Here is an 18,867-nt window from a genome sequence, read left to right as displayed (position 1 = left end):
AGAAAGGAATAAGGGAAGGGCAGAGCAGGGGGGAAGGAGGGCAAAGGTCAGAAGCAAAACGAAATTTAGAGGAGACCATCATAAATACAGAGAAAGAAAGATAACCAAAAAAATAGAATGGAGGAAAATGCACACTAAGTAATAATAACTGTGAATGTGAATGGGATGATCTCACCCAGAAAATGGAAGCAGATAACAGATTGGATTAGAAACCAGAATCCAACAATATACTATTTGTAAGAAATACACTTGAAATAGACACACACACACACACACACACACACACACACACACACACACAGAAAGAGAGAGAGAGAGAGAGAGAGAGAGAGAGAGAGAGAGAGAGAGAGATAAAATAAGAGACTGGAGCAAAAGCTATTATGCTTCAGCTGAAATTTTTTTAAAAAGGCAGGGGTAGTAATCATGATCTCATATGAAGCAAAAGCAAAAATTGACCGAATTCAAAGAGATATTCAGGGAAATCATATCTTACTAAAATGCACTATAGACAACAAAATAATATTAATAATAAACAATTATGCACCAAATGGCATAGCATCCAAATTTTTAGTGGAAAAGTTAAATTAACTAAGGAAAGAAATAAAGAGTAAAACTATACTGATGAGGGCCCTCGACTTTCACCTCTCAGAACTACATAAATCTAACTGTAAAATAAGAAAGAAATTAAGGAGATGAATAAAGTCTTAGAAACATTAGGGATTCTTTTATTTTTAGTTTGCACTACTCAGTTCCACAAGTTTTTGAGCTCCAAATTTTCTCCCCCTCCTTCCCCTCCCTACTTCCCCCAAAGATGGTATGGAATCTGATATATGTTCTACATATACATTCACATTAAACTTATTTACACAATAGTCAAGTTGTAAAGAAGAATTATGACCAATGGAATGAATCATGAGAAAGAAAAAACAAAACCAAAAAAGGAGAGATAAAAAAGTGAGCAAATAATTTGCCTCAATTTGCATTCAGACTCTGTATTTCTTTCTCTGGATGTAGATAGCTCTTTCCATCATGAGTCCTTTGGAGCTGTCTTTGAGCCTTGTATTGCTGAGGACAGCCAAGTCTATCAAAGCTAGTCATCACAGAATCGGTATGTCTGTGGTTGTGTACAATGTTCTCCTGGTTCTGCTCCCCTCACTAAGCATCATATCATGTAAGGTTTTCCAGGTTATTATGAAGTCCATATCTTCCCCATTTCTTATAGTACAATAGTATTCCATTACATTCATATACCACAACTTGTTTAGCCATTCGGCAATTGATGGGCATCCCTTCAATTTCCAATTCTTTGCTACCACAAAAAGAGCTGCTACAATTATTTTTGTACATAGGAGCCCTTTCCCACTTGTGTGATCTCTTTGGGACACAGCCCTAGAAATGGTATTGCTGGGTCAAAGGGTATGCACATTTTTATTCACCTTTGGGCCTAGTTCCAAATTGCTCTCCATAATGACTGGAACTGTTCAAAACTCCACCAACAATGTAACAGTGTTCCAATTTTCCCACATCCTCTCCAGCATTTATCATTTTCCTGTTTAGTCATGTTTGCCAATTTGACAGGAGAGATGTGGTACCTAAAAGGTGTTTTGATTTGCATTTGTCTAATCAATAGTGATTTAGAGCATTTTTTTCATATGCCTATAGATATCTTTAATTTCTTCATCTGAAAACTGCCTGTTCAAGCATTTTTCAATGAATAATTCAAAGCTATAAATAAACATATAAGGACTTCTAAATCTCTGATAATTAAAGCATTTATGAAGTACTACCTTATGCTCACCATGTTGTCTAAGATGATGGAAAAGGAAAATAAATACTGGGTGGGATGTGCGAAAATAGGCACTCTAACGAAATATTGGTGGAGCTATGGACTAGTTCAAACATTCTGGAAAATGAATTAGAATTATGTCCAAAAAAACCTACTAAACTGTGCATATCCTTTGACCCAGAAATGCAGCTACTAGGTCTATACCCCAAAGAGATCAATCAAAAAGAAAAAAGGACCCATTTGCACAAAGATACTTATAGCAGCTCTTTTTTGTGATGTCAAAGAACTGGAAACTGAAGGAATGCTCATCAATTGGAGAATGGCTGAACAAGTTAATGGTAAATGAATATAATGGAATATTATTGTGCTGTATGAAATGGTTAAAGGTATGGTTTTAGAAAAACCTGGGTAGGCTTATATGAACTGATATTAAGTGAAAAAAGCAGAACCAGGGGAAAAATTTATATAGTAACAGCAATATGTGAAGATAATCAACTGTGTAATACTTAGTAATGCTGATCAACACAATGACCCATCATATTTCCAGATGAATCATGATGAAAAAGATTATCTACCTCTAAATGGAGAAGTGATGGATTCAGAATGCAGATTGAATTATATATATAATATATACACATATATATGTATATATATACATGCATATATATATATAAACATATACATTTTTCTTCCCCCCCCACAGAACATGGCTAATATAGAAATTTGCTTTGCATGATTTCATATTCCCAATGAGGTTTTTTTTTAATTTCTTGCTTTCTTAATGGGTTAGGGACAGTGTTGGTAGAGGAAGAGAATCTGGAATTTAAAATAAAAGAAAATTGAATGAAAAAAATTAACAAGACAAATGTAAGACTTGTGTAAAAAAAAGACTTGTGTATAAATTCTTTCTCTGGAGATGGATAGCATCTTCCTTCAAAGGTCCATTGTAGTTGACTTGAATGTTCATATAATTCAGAATACCTTAGTCATTTGCATTTAATCTTTGAGCAATATGGCTGTTACTGCTATTGCAATGTTTTCATACTTCTGCTAATTTCACTTTTTATAATTTCATGCAAGTCTTTCCATATTTTCCTAAAATCAACCTGCTTATCATTTCTTAGAGCACAGTATTATTTTATCACAATTGTATACTCCACTTCATTTAACCATTCCCCAATTAATGGGCATCCCCTCAATTTCCAGTTCTTTGCCACCACAAAGATAACTGCTACAAATATCTTAGAACATATATGCTATTTTTCCCCTTGATCACTTTGGGAAACAGAACTAATTGCTGGGTCAAATGGTATACATAGCTTCTAACTGTTTGGGCATAATTCCAGATTGCTCTTCAAAATGTTTGGATCAGTTCACAGTTGCACTCACAGTGTAGTAGTCCCTCATTTTTTCCATATGCCCTCTAACATTGATCATTTTCCTCTCGTATCATTTTAGCAAATCTGATAAGTGTGAAATAGTATCTCGAAGTTATTTTAATGTGCATTTTTCCGATCAATAATGATTTAGAGTATTTTTTCATATGACTATATATAGCTTTGATTTTTTCCTCCAAAAACCATTAGTTCATATCCTTTGACCATTTATCAATTGGGGAATGATTCATGTTCTCATAAATTTGACAAACTTATCCATATATTTGAGATGAGATCTTTATCTGAGATCTTTATCTGTCTATAAATTCTAACCCCTCCCCCTTTTCTGCTTTCCTTCTAATCTTGGTTATATTGGTTTTAATTGTACAAAACCTTTTTTAATTTAATGTAATCAAAATTATCAATGTCACATCTCACAATGTTCTCTCTCTTGTTTATTCCTAAATTCTTCTCCTCCATAAATCTTATAGGTAATATGTTCCATGTTTGTTTGTTTTTAATTTGCTTATGATATCTTCCTTTATGTTTAGGTCATATATACATTTTGACCTTGTCTTGGTAAGTGGTGTAAGATGTTGGTTTATTTTTAGTTTCTGCCAGTAAGCTTTCTAGTTTTGCCAAGAATTTTTACCAATGAATTTCTATCGCAAAAGTTTAAATCTTTACATTTGTCAAACACAAGGTTATATTAATCATTTTCTATGTATTGTATATCTACTCTATTCCCCTGATCCACCACTGTATCCTTTAGCCAGTACCAGATAGCTTTGATAAATACCACCTTATAATACAGTTTATAATCTGACACTACTAGACCTCCTTCTCTTACATTTTTTTCATTCATTCTTTTGATATTCTTGACCTTGTTTCCCTGTAAATGAATTTAATTATTTTTTTCTAGTTCAATAAAATAATTTTTGGGCAACTTAATTGGGAATGGAGTGAATACATAGATTGGTTTAGGCAGAAATGTCATTTTCATTATTTTGTCTGGTCTTTCCCATGAACAATCAACATTTCTCTAATTATTTAAATCTGACTTTATTTGTATAAAAAAGTGTTTTATAATTGTATTCATATAGTTCCTGAGTTTGTCTTGGCAAGTAAGAATACTGCCAGGTATTTTATAGTGTTTACTGTTGTTTCAAATGAAATATCTCTTACTATCTCTTCTTGCAAAGTTTTGTTTGTGATATACAGAAATGCTGATGATTTATATAGGTTTGTTTTATATCCTGCTACTTTGCTAAATTTTAATTATTTCAACTAGCTTTTTGGTTGAGTCTCTAGGATTTTTCAAGTATACTCCTGTATCTTCTGCAAAAAGAGATAGGTTTTATTGCTACATTCCCCATTCTGATGCTTCTGATTTCTTTTTCTTCTCTTACTGATATTGCTAACATTTCTAGTACAATATTGAACAATATTGGTGATAATGGTCATTCTTGTTTCACTTCTGATTTTATTGGGAAAGTTTCTAGCTTATCTCTGTTACAGATAATTCTTGCTGATTGTTTTAAGCTTTAAACTGACTTTTAAGTATTTCTGCTACTGTAAAATTTACTTTGAGGCATTAAAGTTATTTGTGGGGGAGTTTAGGAGAGCTAGATAGTTTCCTGCCTTACTTCCCCATCTTCCTACAATTGCTTTCCATATTTGGCTATTTGCTATACCTAGAATAATCCCCCTTGAAATCTCCACTTTCTGATTCTTTGTTTTCCTTCAAGTCCCAGCTAAGATTCCATCTTCTATGAAAAATTGTTCTATGCAAAAATTCCATCTTTCTGTGAAAAACCTTTCCCGATTCCCCTTAATTTTAGTCCCTTCCTTCTGCTGATAATCTCTAGTTTACCTTATCTGTAGGTTTTTGTACATTGTTGTTTTCATGTTGCCTTCATTATTAGATTGTGAGCTCCTTGAGAGCCGGGACTGTCATTTGTCTTTCTTTATATCAGCAGTGCTTAACACAGTGCCTGACACATTGTAGTTGCTCAAATAAATACTTATTGACTGACATAAATCAATGTGTTTTATTATTTCTGAAGAAGAGCACATAAAAATCAATGATAGGATTTAGGTTAAACATTTGGATGTAACCATCATGATGCAGGTACTACTTGACAATAGAATGTAGAAACAATTCTATGATCCATCATGCTGCTACTATTCAGTCGTTCGGTCATGTTTGACTCTTCATGAACCCATGGATCATAGAAGTCTCTCTAAGTTAATGTTCATTGTTTCCACGACACAATTTATCCATCACATCCTGTGCTATCCTGTTTTCCTCTTGCCTTCAATCTTTCCCAAGATCAAGATCTTTCTCAACGAATCCTGTCTTCTCATTATGTGACCAAAATGTTTAAGCTTTACCTTCTGTTTCTGATCTTCCAGTGAATTGTTATTGTTGAGTTGTGTCACTCACGTCCAACTATCTGTGATCTCATTTGGGGTTTTCTTGGCAGAGGTATTGGAGTGGCTTGCCATTATGTCCTTCTCCAGGTCATTTTTAGGCTGAATTAACTTCTTTAATTATTGACTGATTCGATGTCCTTGCCGTCCAAGGAACTCAAGTCTTCCCCAGCACCACAATTTGAAAGTGTCAATTCTATGGCTCTCAACCTTCCTTATAGTCCAATTCTCATGGCGATACATTGTTACTGAAAAACAAAACAAAACAAAATATAGCTTTGAATATAGAGAACTTTTTGGCAAGATGATGTCTTTGCTTTTTAGTATGCTGTCCAGATTTGCCATAGCTTTCCTTCCAAAGAGCGGGCATCTTTTAATTTCATGGTTGTCATCACTGTATGCACTGATCTTTGAGACCAAGAATATAAAATTTGAAGCTGCTTCCATTTTTTCCTCTCTTTATGTTGCAGGAAGTGATTGGACAAGTTGCCAAGATATTATTTTTTTAATATTACGTTTCAAGCCAACTTTTACACTCTTCTCTTCTACTCTCATTAAGCAGCTTCTTAATTCTTCACCTTCTGCCATCAAAGTGGTATCATCTGAATATCTGAGGTTGTTGATATTTCTCCTGGCAACTTTAATCTGGCATGATCCATCACACCAAAGAAATATTCATTGAAAACCTTTTCAGCTAGACATGAGTATTAATGTTTCTCTTTGACTTATATACCTAATAGCTATCCTGAGATGATATTCATGCTTTCAGTTATACCATACAGATCATCATGGTAAAGAATTCCTTTATCACTAGCATATTGGAAAGAACACTTGGTTTAGAGTCAGAGGGCCTAGGTTGGAGCCTGTAGAGACAAAGAGAGAGGGGAACCTGTATCTTCCTTCTCTTGGCATGAGTAATTTCGTTATAGAAATGTGATTCTATTTCACTCAACCTTGGAAGTCATGCATACTTGTTCTTTAAAACCATTTGAGCTATCATTCTTGCTACTAGGCAGATCAAACAGTCACTCTTGCAGATGGTGAAAATTTTCTGCGTTGTGGCTAGAATTTGAACAAGCTTCCTTTTGGTAAGAAAAATTTTTAGATAATTTAATAATTTAGATAACTTAAAATAAATTATCTTATGTTCCCCTTTGGTCTTCTTTTCTCCATCATACATAGTTTCTTTAGCCTGTCCTCATAATATTAACATGTAATTTTCAAAATTGATATTATATTTTTATATTACCTTAATTTTCAAATATTCCCCTTCCTTCTCTTCCAATGAGTCATCCCTCAAAACAAAAAAATAACAAAGAGTGAAAAGAGAAATTAAGTAAAATGAAACAAAATGCCATCTGAGTCTGACAAAATATGTAATATTCTACACTCAAAGGGTCCCCGGCTCTTGAACTGTGAAAAAAAATGGATGAGGGCATATTTTATCAACTCTTGTCTGTGACTGGGCTTGATCAACATAATTATACTATGTTCCTTTTTGTTATTCCATTCCTTCTGTTTAAAATTAGCATGCAATTATTATGAAAAGCAAGGTAATGTCATTTTTTACAGAGCCTTATAAAGTTGTGCAGGCAGCAGATACCTAAGGGTGGAGTGCCCTTTCGTTTGAAGGTCATTGTCTCCTGAAATAACAGCAATGTCCCCAAAAGGGCAGAAGCATCAAGAGATTGGCAGCCTTTTCCCCCAGTTTTCCCTCATCCTTATTTTTCCATACATATATGGAATTTAACTCTCTCTCTCTGTCTCTCTCTCTCTGTCTCTCTGTCTCTGTCTCTCTCTCTCTCTGTCTCTGTCTGTCTCTCTCTCTCCCTCCCTCCCCCCCCTCTCTCTTCCCCTCCCTCTCTACTTTTCTCTCTCTTTACCTCTCTCTCTCTCTCTCTCTCTCTCTCTCTGTCTCTCTGAAGAAAAGAGTTATATTCATCCTATACCTATTGTGAATGTGAGCTTCCTAACCATTAACACTTCCCTTTTCTCTTTTACCTGCCTCCACCCTTATCCAGACTCACTTCAATTGTAGGGCAGCTATAGAGCAGAATGCTCCTAGTGAAATGCGTCCCCAGAGCAGGAGATGAGCGGCTCAGCTTTCCTGGGAGGTGGACATGGCCTTCTCCCAGTGCTTTCAGAGCTTATCCCCTTGGAATTGGATAGGGGATGTAGACAAGGCTACATAGTTTACATCCCTGCCCTTCCTTGGTGACAGTGTGAGGTTTTTCTGTTTATCCCTTGATACCTACCAGGTGATTGGTTCCAGAGTATCCCTGGTTTGCTCCCTCCCCCAGGAACCTCAGCACAACTTAAAAGCCTGCCTAGGCATTTACTTTTTTTCAGAAGAGGCTCCTGTTCTCTGTGGCCAGTGGTGAGTTTACCAGTCACTGAGTAAGGGGTGTCCGCATAAAGAGAGGTTTAGGACAAAGGATGAGACCTTGTCAAAGTAAATTAAATTAAGTAAAGTAAAACAAGCTAACATTTGGGAAGAAAGATCAAAAACTGCTCTCAGTTTGATTTAAGACCTAGCTCTTGAGATAGAACAAAAGAAGGGAGTTGGATTGTGTCACATAGCCTGAGAGGTCTGCCATTGATAGCTCCTCTGGGACATTGCAGGCTGGGGGCCAGCTACTGGAGGGTTGCCTTCCCTAATGCTGCCGCCAAGCACAAAAGTGAGCTCCAAACATCCCAAGATTCCCTAGGTAAGCTGTTGGGGAGTCATTTGCCATCCCACCACAGGGCAATTTTGCAATGCTATTTTTAAACTTATACTAAAATTCTCCCTTCCTACTTTTAAGGTAAAAAAAAAAACATCCTGGCATCTACATTGGAAAATTCCTTGGAGGTCATCAAATCCAATCTTGGCATTTTACAGATTAGGAGGCTGTAACTGAGAGAGGCCAAGCAATTTGCCCACAGATACACTAAGGCATGATTAGAACTCAGTTCTTCTTGCCTCCAGATAGAGCGTTTTATTGACTTTACCACCTATCAGCCTCCCTCATGAGCATTTCCAAACTTGGAGCCAGTTGGAGAAATAAGGCAGTGGGCAACTCTCCAAAAACTAAGTTATATTTGGGGTTTCAAGAGGGTAAGACTTTTTGAAAGCGGAAACTGGAATCCTTCATTCTGTTCTATTTCAAGCCCTTCCTCTAAAGTACTTCTTCACTATTCCAGTTTGGATATATTGTCAGTACATGTTAGGGTGACTCCAGGGTCATCAATTGGTGTGTGTCAGGCTATGGGCCTCAGGTCCATCTTGGCTTCCACAGGATGGGAATTAATTCCAGGGCTTCCAGTTTTCCCACCTAATGAGTGAAATGGGTTAATCTAGCTCCAGAGAGAGAACAAGGATTAACAACAGAGAAACTGGAAAGGTAGAGTGAGAAAGATAGAATGTATTTTATGTTGCTTGCTATGAAATGTTTATAATTGGATTATATTAAAGTTTGCAATAATTTACTATAAAGAAATTGCTAAATGGCTAAGGACATGTTGAATTCATCAGCTTTGGGCTAACTTATCTGAGGTAGACCGGGTCATTTGTTTTATCCATATTATGCCTTAATTATTGCTTGGTTGGAGAGCACAAATGACCCTGAGATCTTGACCACAGGTTGACCCTTAACAAAAAGACCCCGATTGAGCCCCTCATTCTAAATTCAAATCCTAATCCTAATTAGAAATTGATGCACAAATGTTAGCCATAGATTTAGAGCAAACTACAAATTCATATTCTTATCCTAGCCGTGGACTGAGCTCTTGATAGAGACTATGTAGTGTTCAAAAAGAGCCCTGGATTTGGCATCACAGAACATGGATTCAGATCTCACCTCTGTCATTTATAATCTGTGTGACCATAGTCAAACTACTTAACTTCTACGAGCCCTAGTTTTCTCATTTATAAAAGAAGAAAATTGGGCTAGATGCCTTCTAAGGTCCCTTCCAGTGGTAAATCAATGATAATATGATCCTGGCCATGAATTGACCTCTAAACCTCACAAAAGAGTGAGTACTAAATCTTTGACCCTAGCATAGACTGACAGCCCAACTCCAACCACAAAGTGATATATCCTGATTAGTTGCCTCACATATATAATTAGTCACCAGTAGGAAAATTTTAGATAATTTAATGCAAATTAAACTCTACTTATCTGCACTATCTTTATATACATTAGAGCTTCTGAATTCTTCATTAAAATGGATCATATGTCACCTTGTAAATAACTGAGATACTTTTAAAAAGTGATTGAATGCTGACAAATTTTATCCCTGTTACATATTTAGGTACAAGTTATTTTTGCAACTATTTATCAGAGGAATTGGAGTAGGCAAAGATTGTAGAGCTCTGAAAGGATTAAGGTAACTTTTCCAAACCAAATGTCTTTTATAGGTTACATCTTCTGATCTATTTTTTCCTGTTCTCTGTTGACTCCTGTTCTCACCCGACTACTACCCATATTCTGCTCTTCTTCAAAACCTGCTCTCAGATATCTATTGTGAATTATCCTTTCCTCTCAGTATTTCATTATGGTGATAGGAAATGATACACTGGTACACCCAGCAGCCTTCCTTCTAGTGGGTATCCCTGGACTGGGATCCAACATTCACTTCTGGATGGCCTTCCCACTCTGCTTTATGTATGCCTTGGCTACTTTGGGCAACCTCACTATTGTCCTCATCATCCGTGCTGATCGGAGCCTTCATGAGCCTATGTATCTCTTTCTGGCTATGCTCTCCACCATTGATATGGTCCTCTCTTCTGTTACCATGCCCAAAATGGCCAGCCTCTTCCTCACAGGAAGCCAAGAGATAGAGTTCAACCTCTGCCTGACTCAAATGTTCCTTATCCATGCATTGTCAGCGATGGAATCAGCTGTACTTTTGGCCATGGCCTTTGATCGCTTTGTGGCTATCTGCCACCCTCTTCGCCACGTATCAGTGCTCACAGCACCTGTTGTGGGGAAAATTGGACTGGCAGCTCTCACCCGTGGCTTTGTCTTTTTTTTCCCCTTACCCTTCATCCTGAAGAGGCTGTCCTACTGCCACAGTAACACTGTTACCCATTCCTTCTGCCTCCACCAGGACATTATGAAGTTGTCATGCACGGATACTACAGTCAATGTCGTCTATGGTCTCTTTATCATCCTCTCTGTCATGGGAGTTGATTCACTTTTCATTGGCTTTTCCTACATTCTAATCCTACAGGCTGTTCTGGGGCTATCTTCCCGGGGGGCTGCCTTCAAAGCCTTCAACACTTGCATCTCTCATCTCTGTGCAGTCCTGGTGTTCTATGTGCCGCTCATTGGCCTGTCTATGGTTCATCGGCTGGGTGGCCCTACCTCACTGGTCCATGTAGTTATGGCCAATGTTTACCTCCTACTTCCACCTGTTGTCAATCCCATTGTCTATGGGGCCAAAACAAAGCAGATCAGGGTTAGGATTCTCCATATGTTCCAACGTGATGCTGGGTAAGTAAGAGGAGTAAATGTTATCATCTTAGGGAAGAGAACAGTTCTCTACCGTATCTCACAAGGACATGAGAGATTTGATGGACCTAGTAGGATATCTTGGAGATGAGACAATGCAGGCTGTTAAGTACTTCTGCTACTTTTTTTTCTTAAAAACCCATCGTGGATTGATGACAGGGTAACTGGTAGCTTTATTCACTTGAATAATGAATACTCTAGCTATGTTATTCATAGTCTGAATATGAAATTCTCAGGATTTGTCCCTGGATCTCTTTTATATTATGGCCTTCCTTTTGCCTACAAAGTACAAAGTACTTACTATTGACCTATTTAAGATGTATTTCACTTATATTTTGTTTTTATCAAAAAATGAAATATATGTAGTGTGCTTCGCAAGCGTACATTAAATAAATGTAAACATGTCTATATAAATGTTAGCAATTGTTATAATTTCAATATAAAATAATTAATATTGTATTGTTCTAATTATGTGTTCTCTATTTGTGGGTACATGCCAATAAGTCTGTTATCTTTTGTAGAGATATTTGTGTGCCTGCCTTTCTTTGTAGAGCTCTATAAACAATAAAATGCCTAATGACCACTCTGCATACCATTGATGGTGTTAATAACCAAAGGTGGAGAAGAAGAGCAAGAGAAAGCCAGTATGTCTTTTACATATGGGTTTGGGATTATAAAGAAATCATGAGAGTGAAACAGGACTGTCCTTCTAAAATTCTGAAATTAATTATTGAGTAGGAGGCTTAATAGGGAAGTGAGGAGGACTCATCCTACTTTATACTAGTGACAGTTGAAGGATTTAAGAATGTTCTGGTTGAGGAAGAAAATGTAGTATTCCCACTACCTTACTCAATAAACTCCAGCAGTTGGGGGCAGCTAGGTGGCATAGTGAATAGAACACTGGCTCTGGAGTCAGGAGGACCTGAGTTTAAATCTGCCCTCAGACACGTGACACTTACTAGCTGTGTGACCTTGGACAAGTCAATTAACCCCAATTGCCCTGCCTTCCCCCCTCTAAAAAAAACTCCAGTGGCTCCTATGAGGATCAAATACCAAATTCTCTGTTCAGTGTTCATTTATAATAACCCCCTTGATTTTTTCCAGTATTCTTATACTTTACTCCTTCTCCATACTCCTTGATGTAGTGCTTATGGCATCTCTGTTGTTCCTCAAACATGGCATTCCATATTCTGACTCTGGAAATTTTTTTGACTATCTCTCTCGCCTGCATTGGTTTCCTTCCTTCTCTGCCTCCTGACTTTCTTCATGTCCCAACCAAAATACTACCTTTTATAGGAAGCCTTTCCTAATCCTCCTTAATCTAGTGCCAACTCTTCTGAGATTGTCTCTGATTTTTCCTTTAAATAGCTTATTTGTACAGAATTGTTTCCATGTTGTCTTCTTCATTAGACTGTGAACTCCTTGAGAGAAGGGACTATTTTTAGCCTTTGTGTGTATCCTCAGGGGTTAATAGAGTACCTGGAAGATAGTAGGTGCTTACCTGATAAACACTTATTGACCTGGCTGGCTATTCTAATAGCTCCTCAAATAGAAGAGGGAGAAGATTGCTTCTATGTTCTTTTAGAGGGTTCAAAGGCATAGAGGAGTGTATTTGAATTAATATTGAAGAACTTTGTACCAATAACTTGTTCAAAAATATACCAGACTGTCTTGTGAGGTATTAATCTGCCCGTCAATATGTGGCCATAGAGTTAGAGTTGTAAAAGACCTTAGAGGTCCTCTGGTCTAACCCCTTTATTTTGCAATTGAGGAAACTAAAGCCTAGGTAGGTAAATTGACTTGACCAAAATCACTAATGTAGTAAGCAGCAGAGTCAAGATTCAAACTCTGGGCATTTGATATTAGAGTCAATGTTCTTTCTATTGTTCTATGCTGCTTTTAGTACAAGCATTCAAAAAGATACTGGATGGCCACTTGTCTTCCTTAGAGAAGTAGCCATCCTACGAGGAAGTGGAAGCCTTCACTCATTGACCTCTAAAGTCCCGAATTTAAAATCTTTTGACTCTTACAACCTCGGTTCATCTGTTCCAACCTCCATTCCCAGGCAGGACTAACCATGTCTCAGTCAGAAAGATTGTAGTGATTACAGGCAATAAGGTGTGAGAAGATGTTGGGGATGGGGAGCCTGGTTTGTCTGTCTGAGGATAGGTTGATAGAGCAAGCCCCAGAGCTTATGGGCTATATATTGTTTTTTGGTGTTCTTAATAGAGATTTTTACAACATCCACAGTTACTTCCTCTAGCATTTCAGACAGTTCTAGTTCTAGATTATGCTTCAAGTTATGAGATAGCTAGGTGGCTCAGCGGCTACAGTGCTAGGCCTGGAGTTAGGAAGGCCTGACTTCAAATTTAGTCTCAAACACACATCCATCCATGTTACTCTAGGCAAGTCACTTAATCCTTCTGTGTCTCAATCTCCACAACTGTAAGATAATAACAGTCAATACTTCCCATCGTTGTTATGACGATAAAATGAAATAATATCTGTAAGCACTTTGCAAATTTAAGGTGCTGTAACATTCCTAGCTATTATTTTGATAAGAATATTCAAAATAAAACCATCATGTTTCAGATTGTATTTATGTCTTTTCTAATCTACCTCAGGAAAAGAATAAAAAGGGGAGGTATCCATTTTCCTGTAGTCCTTTAATTAAGTCTTTCATTCCTCCAGTCTCTTTCTAGCTACTGAAAATCACAGGACTGATAAAATTGTGGAGAAAAAAATGATTTATGCTTTTGTTTTAGCCAGATCCGTCAAAAACACATTTTTACTAATGCCTGCAGAGGGAGTCTGAACAACCTAGAGAGAGGGTCTTTCCTACTAAATCTGAAAACACCTATTTCTCCAGACCTTTACCACTTATATTTTGTAGTAACAACAAAAGAAGAAATTCCACAACAGTAATAGTCAACAGCCATTTGGCCATACTTATACAACAATTGAGGTTAAGTGCTGGGAATACAAAATAAGCAGAAACAGTTCTGGGCCTTAAGATGCTTATATTTTAATAGAGAAAGACAACACATAAAAGGAAGCTAAAAAGGAGTTGGGGAATGAAGGTAGTCTGCACAGAGGCATTACGAAGGAGCCTTTAATGCAGCCTGGTGAAAAATAAAGACATGGCTTGATTGGTCATCCTACAAAAATCGAGTTTCTAGGAGGAGCCATCCAAGGAACTTAGAATGCTTCCCAGGCATCATCACCATCACTAAAATGATCTTCAGGATAAAAAATTTTCTGGGGCATAATAAAGGAGTCTGGATTCTAGTTTGGTGAGAAATAACAAAACAAAATACATAGTTTTAGTTAGATGTTTTAGACTTATTTAAAATAGATACCAGGCTCTGAGATTGGTCTTCTTACCTAACTACTCTCTCTGGCTGATGGCTGCCTCTGGCCAATGTTAAACAAAATGAGCTCCTCTATTAATTTGGTAAGAAAAAATATTCCTAGTCTTCATTTAGTCAACTGGAAATAAGACATCCATTCTAGTTTGGGCTATATAAACCACTCTATTGCCTGATTCTCTTTTCTATGGGGACATAAGTGAACTCCCTATTTGGATTAGTTTTTCTATTCAAAGGAGTTTTATTAGAGATTAATTCTAGGGAAACCATGGACTTTAGGTCTACTATATTGTCACAACATTAATTTCTAATTTTTGTGACATAAACTGAGGTCTTGGTGCTGCTTTCTTCTATAATATGAATACTACAATTACTGCTGTCTGGATTCTGCTGTGATTCATACAACTACTCAATCAAGTCAAATCAATAAGTATTTAAGCATTTATTGTGTTTCAGACATTGTGCTAAGTTACTACTACTATTTCTCCTCCCATATCAGAGGTAATGAGAAGGATCATGATTTTAAGGAGACACAAGTGAAGGGCAGAGACCTATGGAGTTGAATGAAAACTTAGAGATAATATAGCTCTACCTTTTATAGGACAATGATTTGTTTACACCTGGATCAAAATTATAACTATTGCCTTAATCCCTTCTCATATTCTACTTTGGAGAACTATTGGTTCAGTGGACAGAACCCTGGGCTAGGATTCAGGTTACCTGACTCTGCCTCTAACTTTATGTATGATCCTGGCACAGTAGGTGCTAAATTAAATACTGGCTGAAGTAAATTGGATTATCATTTCCTTAAACTATGCCAATAACATCACTTATTGGATCTTCAAAAATACCTTAAAAGTGGCCAAAGAACATTTGCTTAAAGATAGAGTTTAAAACTGTTTGTAGTTTTAAGGTACCCAGTCTTAAAAGAAAGTCCAATAGGAAGCTACTTTTTACTTCTAAGAAGCACATCAAATAATATCTAATTTTTAATAGTTAGAAAGAGGCTAAATGAAGAAAGGAGGATTTTTTTTCCTTAGATATTTGGTAATTTAATGTTGGGAGCTCAAGAGAAGACAAGATGGCGGCTGGAAAGCAGGGACCAGCTTGAGCTCCCTGCCGAGTCCCTCCAAAAACATATAAAAAATGACTCTGAACCAATTCTAGAATGGCAGAACCCACAAAACAGCAGAGGAAAGAAGGGCTCCAGCCCAGGACAGCCTGGATGGCCTCTGGGTGAGGTCTATACCACACGGAGCTGGGATCTGGGAACGGAATGGAGCAGAGCCCAGCCTGAACGGCATGGACCAACCAGACCAGGAGCCATGCGGAGGGGGCCCTAGTGCCCTAAATCAGTGAGTTGCAGCAGTTACCAGACTTCTCAACCCACAAACACCAAAGACTGCGGAGAAGGTTAGTGGGAAAAGCTGAAGGACTGGAAGGAGTTCGTGCTTCGGCTTCCAGCCCCGGGGGCAGTGGAGGTGGGGCAGCTACAGCTGCTGCTGCTTCTGGCCGCAGGCCCACCTGGTGGGAGGAATTAAGCGGCAGATCAGAGCAGGAGTGCACAGCCTGCTGAAGATCTAAGCCCAGTCTGGGTTGGGGGTTCTTGGGGAAGGAGGAGTGCTGGTGTGACAGAGCTGGCACCTCCCCCCCAAACGTGGAACATAGAACTTGTTAGTCTACAAGCAGTCGTACCCCACTGAAAAAACTCAAGGGTCAAGTTAGTTGGTTGGGAATATGGCCAGGCAGTGAAAACGCACCCAGATTCAGTCTCAGACTTTGGATTCTTTCTTTGGTGACAAAGAAGACCAAAACATACAGCCTAAAGAAGACAACAAAGTCATAGAGCCTACAACAAAAGCCTCCAAGAAAAACATGAACTGGTCCCAGGCCATGGAAGGGCTCAAAAAGGATTTGGAAAAGCAAGTTGGAGAAGTAGAGGAAAAATTGGGAAGAGAAATGAAAAGGATGCGAGAAAACTGTGAAAAACAAGTCAATGACTTGCTAAAGGAGGCCCAAAAGAATACAGAAAAATACACTGAAGAAAACAACACCTTAAAAATAGATTAACTCAAATGGCAAAAGAGCTCCAAAAAGCCAATGAGGAGAAGAATTCCTTGAAAGGCAGAATTAGCCAAATGGAAAAGGAGGTCCAAAAGATCACTAAAGGAAATACTACTTTAAAAATTAGATTGGAGCAAGTGGAAGCTAGTGACTTGATGAGAAATCAAGATATTATAAAACAGAACCAAAAGAATGAAAAAATGGAAGACAATGTGAAATATCTCCTTGGAAAAACCACTGAACTGGAAAATAGATCCACGAGAGATAATTTAAAAATTATTGGACTACCTGAAAGCCATGATCAAAAAAAGAGCTTAGATATTGTCTTTCAAGAAATTATCAAGGAGAACTGCCCTGATATTCTAGAGCTACAGGGCAAAATAGAAATTGAAAGAATCCATTGATCGCCTCCTCAAATAGATCCCCAAAAGAAATCTCCTAGGAATATTGTCGCCAAATTCCAGAGCTCCCAGATCAAGGAGAAAATACTGCAAGCAGCCAGAAAGAAACATTTTGAGTATTGTGGAAACCCAATCAGAATAACCCAAGATCTGGCAGCTTCTACATTATGAGATCGAAGGGCTTGGAATACGATATTCCGGAGGTCAATGGAGCTAGGATTAAAACCAAGAATCACCTCCCCAGCAAAACTGAGTATCATGCTCCAAGGCAAAACATGGATTTTCAATAAAATAAAGGACTTTCAAGCTTTCTCAGTGAAAAGACCAGAACTGAATAGAAAATTTGACTTTCAAACACAAGAATCAAGAGAAGCATGAAAAGGTAATCAAGAAACAGAAATTGCAAGGGACTTACTAAAGTTGAACTGTTTTGTTTACATACTTACATAGAAAGATGACGTGTATGACGTGTATGAGACCTCAGTATTAGGGTAGCTGAAGGGAATATGCATATATATATATATATGTGTTTATGTATATATATATATAAGTGAATGTGTTTATATGTATATATCTATGTGTATATATACATATATATACATATATATATATATATACACACACATAGAGAGAGAGAAAAAGAGAGAGAGAGAGAGAGAGAGAGAGAGAGAGAGAGAGAGAGCAGACACAGGGTGAGTTGAAGATGAAGGGAATATATCTAAAAGAAATAAAATCAAATTAAGGGATGTGAGAGCAACATACTGAGAGAGGAAGATAGGGAGAGATAGAATGAGGTGGATTATCTCGCATAAAGGTAGCAAGAGGAAGCAGTTCTGTGGGAGGAGGGGAGGACAGGTGAGGGGGGAATGAGTGAACCTTGCTCTCATCAGATTTGGCCTGAGGATGGAATACCATACATACTCAATTGGGTATCTTACCCCACAAGAAAGAAGAGGGAGGAAGATAAAAAAATAAAAGGGGGGGATGATGGAGAGGAGGGCAGATGGAGTTGGAGGTAATCTAAACAAACACTTTGGAAAAGGGACAGGGTCAAGGGAGAAAATTCAATAAAGCGGGATGGGTTGGGAAGGAGCAAAATATAACTAGTCTTTCATAACATGAGTATTGTGGAAGGGTTATACATAATGATACACATGTGGCCTATGTTGAATTGCTTGACTTCTTAGGGAGGGTGGGTGAGAAGAGAAGAGGGGAGAGAATTTGGAACTCAAAGTTTTAAAAACAGATGTTCAAAAGCAAAAAAAAGTTTTTGCATGTAACTAGAAATTAAGATACACAGGCAATGGGATGTAGAAATTTATCTTGCCCTACAACAAAGGAAGGGAAAAGGGGATGAGAGGGGAGGGGGGTGATAGAGGGGAGGGCCGTCTGGGGAACAGGGCAACCAGAATATATGCCATCTTGGAGTGGGGGGAGGGTAAAAATGGGGAGAAAATTTGTAATTCAAACTATTGTTAAAATCAATGCTGAAAACTAAATATGTTAAATAAATAAATAAATTTAAATTTAATGTTGGGAGTTTAAGGGGGAGTCTACTAAAAAGGCTTGGTCACAAAGGAGCCCCAATGACAGCTCACCCAGACACCACTTTCCAGAGCCCAAGAGAGACTGAAGAGCTGAGGCCTGGACCCCAGGGAGGTGGAAAAAATACTCATCCTGCTTTTATTAAAGAAGCTACTAGAGCCAGGTTGACTGTCAGAAGGAAGAGAACAAGTTTCAGTATTAAAAGCAGCTAATGGACCTTTCTAGGGTTATCTCATCTATCCCTTTATCTCCAAGTTGGGCTTCTCTTCTGGTTGAGCCCTTTAGTGGTGGGAGAAGAGTGTCTTTTGGTACAAAAGGTATCTGGAGAAGGAGAACCTCCTTATACCCTTGTTCACATGCATATGTTCTGATTTTTTGGTCCTGGAATTTCTATCCTTT

General features: G+C 37.8%; 1 protein-coding gene across 1 annotated transcript; it reads left to right on the top strand.

Moving 5' to 3' along the window:
* The first annotated feature begins 10,131 nt into the window (after window positions 1–10,131).
* LOC118836630 (olfactory receptor 51D1) lies at window positions 10,132–11,076 on the top strand. Its single transcript, XM_036743869.1, has one exon. It carries the CDS (start codon window positions 10,132–10,134, stop codon window positions 11,074–11,076), a length of 945 nt encoding a protein of 314 aa, XP_036599764.1.
* The last annotated feature ends 7,791 nt before the right edge of the window (window positions 11,077–18,867 follow it).

Source organism: Trichosurus vulpecula, chromosome 2 (genome assembly GCF_011100635.1).
Source record: "Trichosurus vulpecula isolate mTriVul1 chromosome 2, mTriVul1.pri, whole genome shotgun sequence".
Lineage (NCBI taxonomy): Eukaryota > Metazoa > Chordata > Mammalia > Diprotodontia > Phalangeridae > Trichosurus > Trichosurus vulpecula.
Note: the sequence above shows the minus strand (reverse complement) of the source record. Positions and strands in the feature narration are given on the sequence as shown.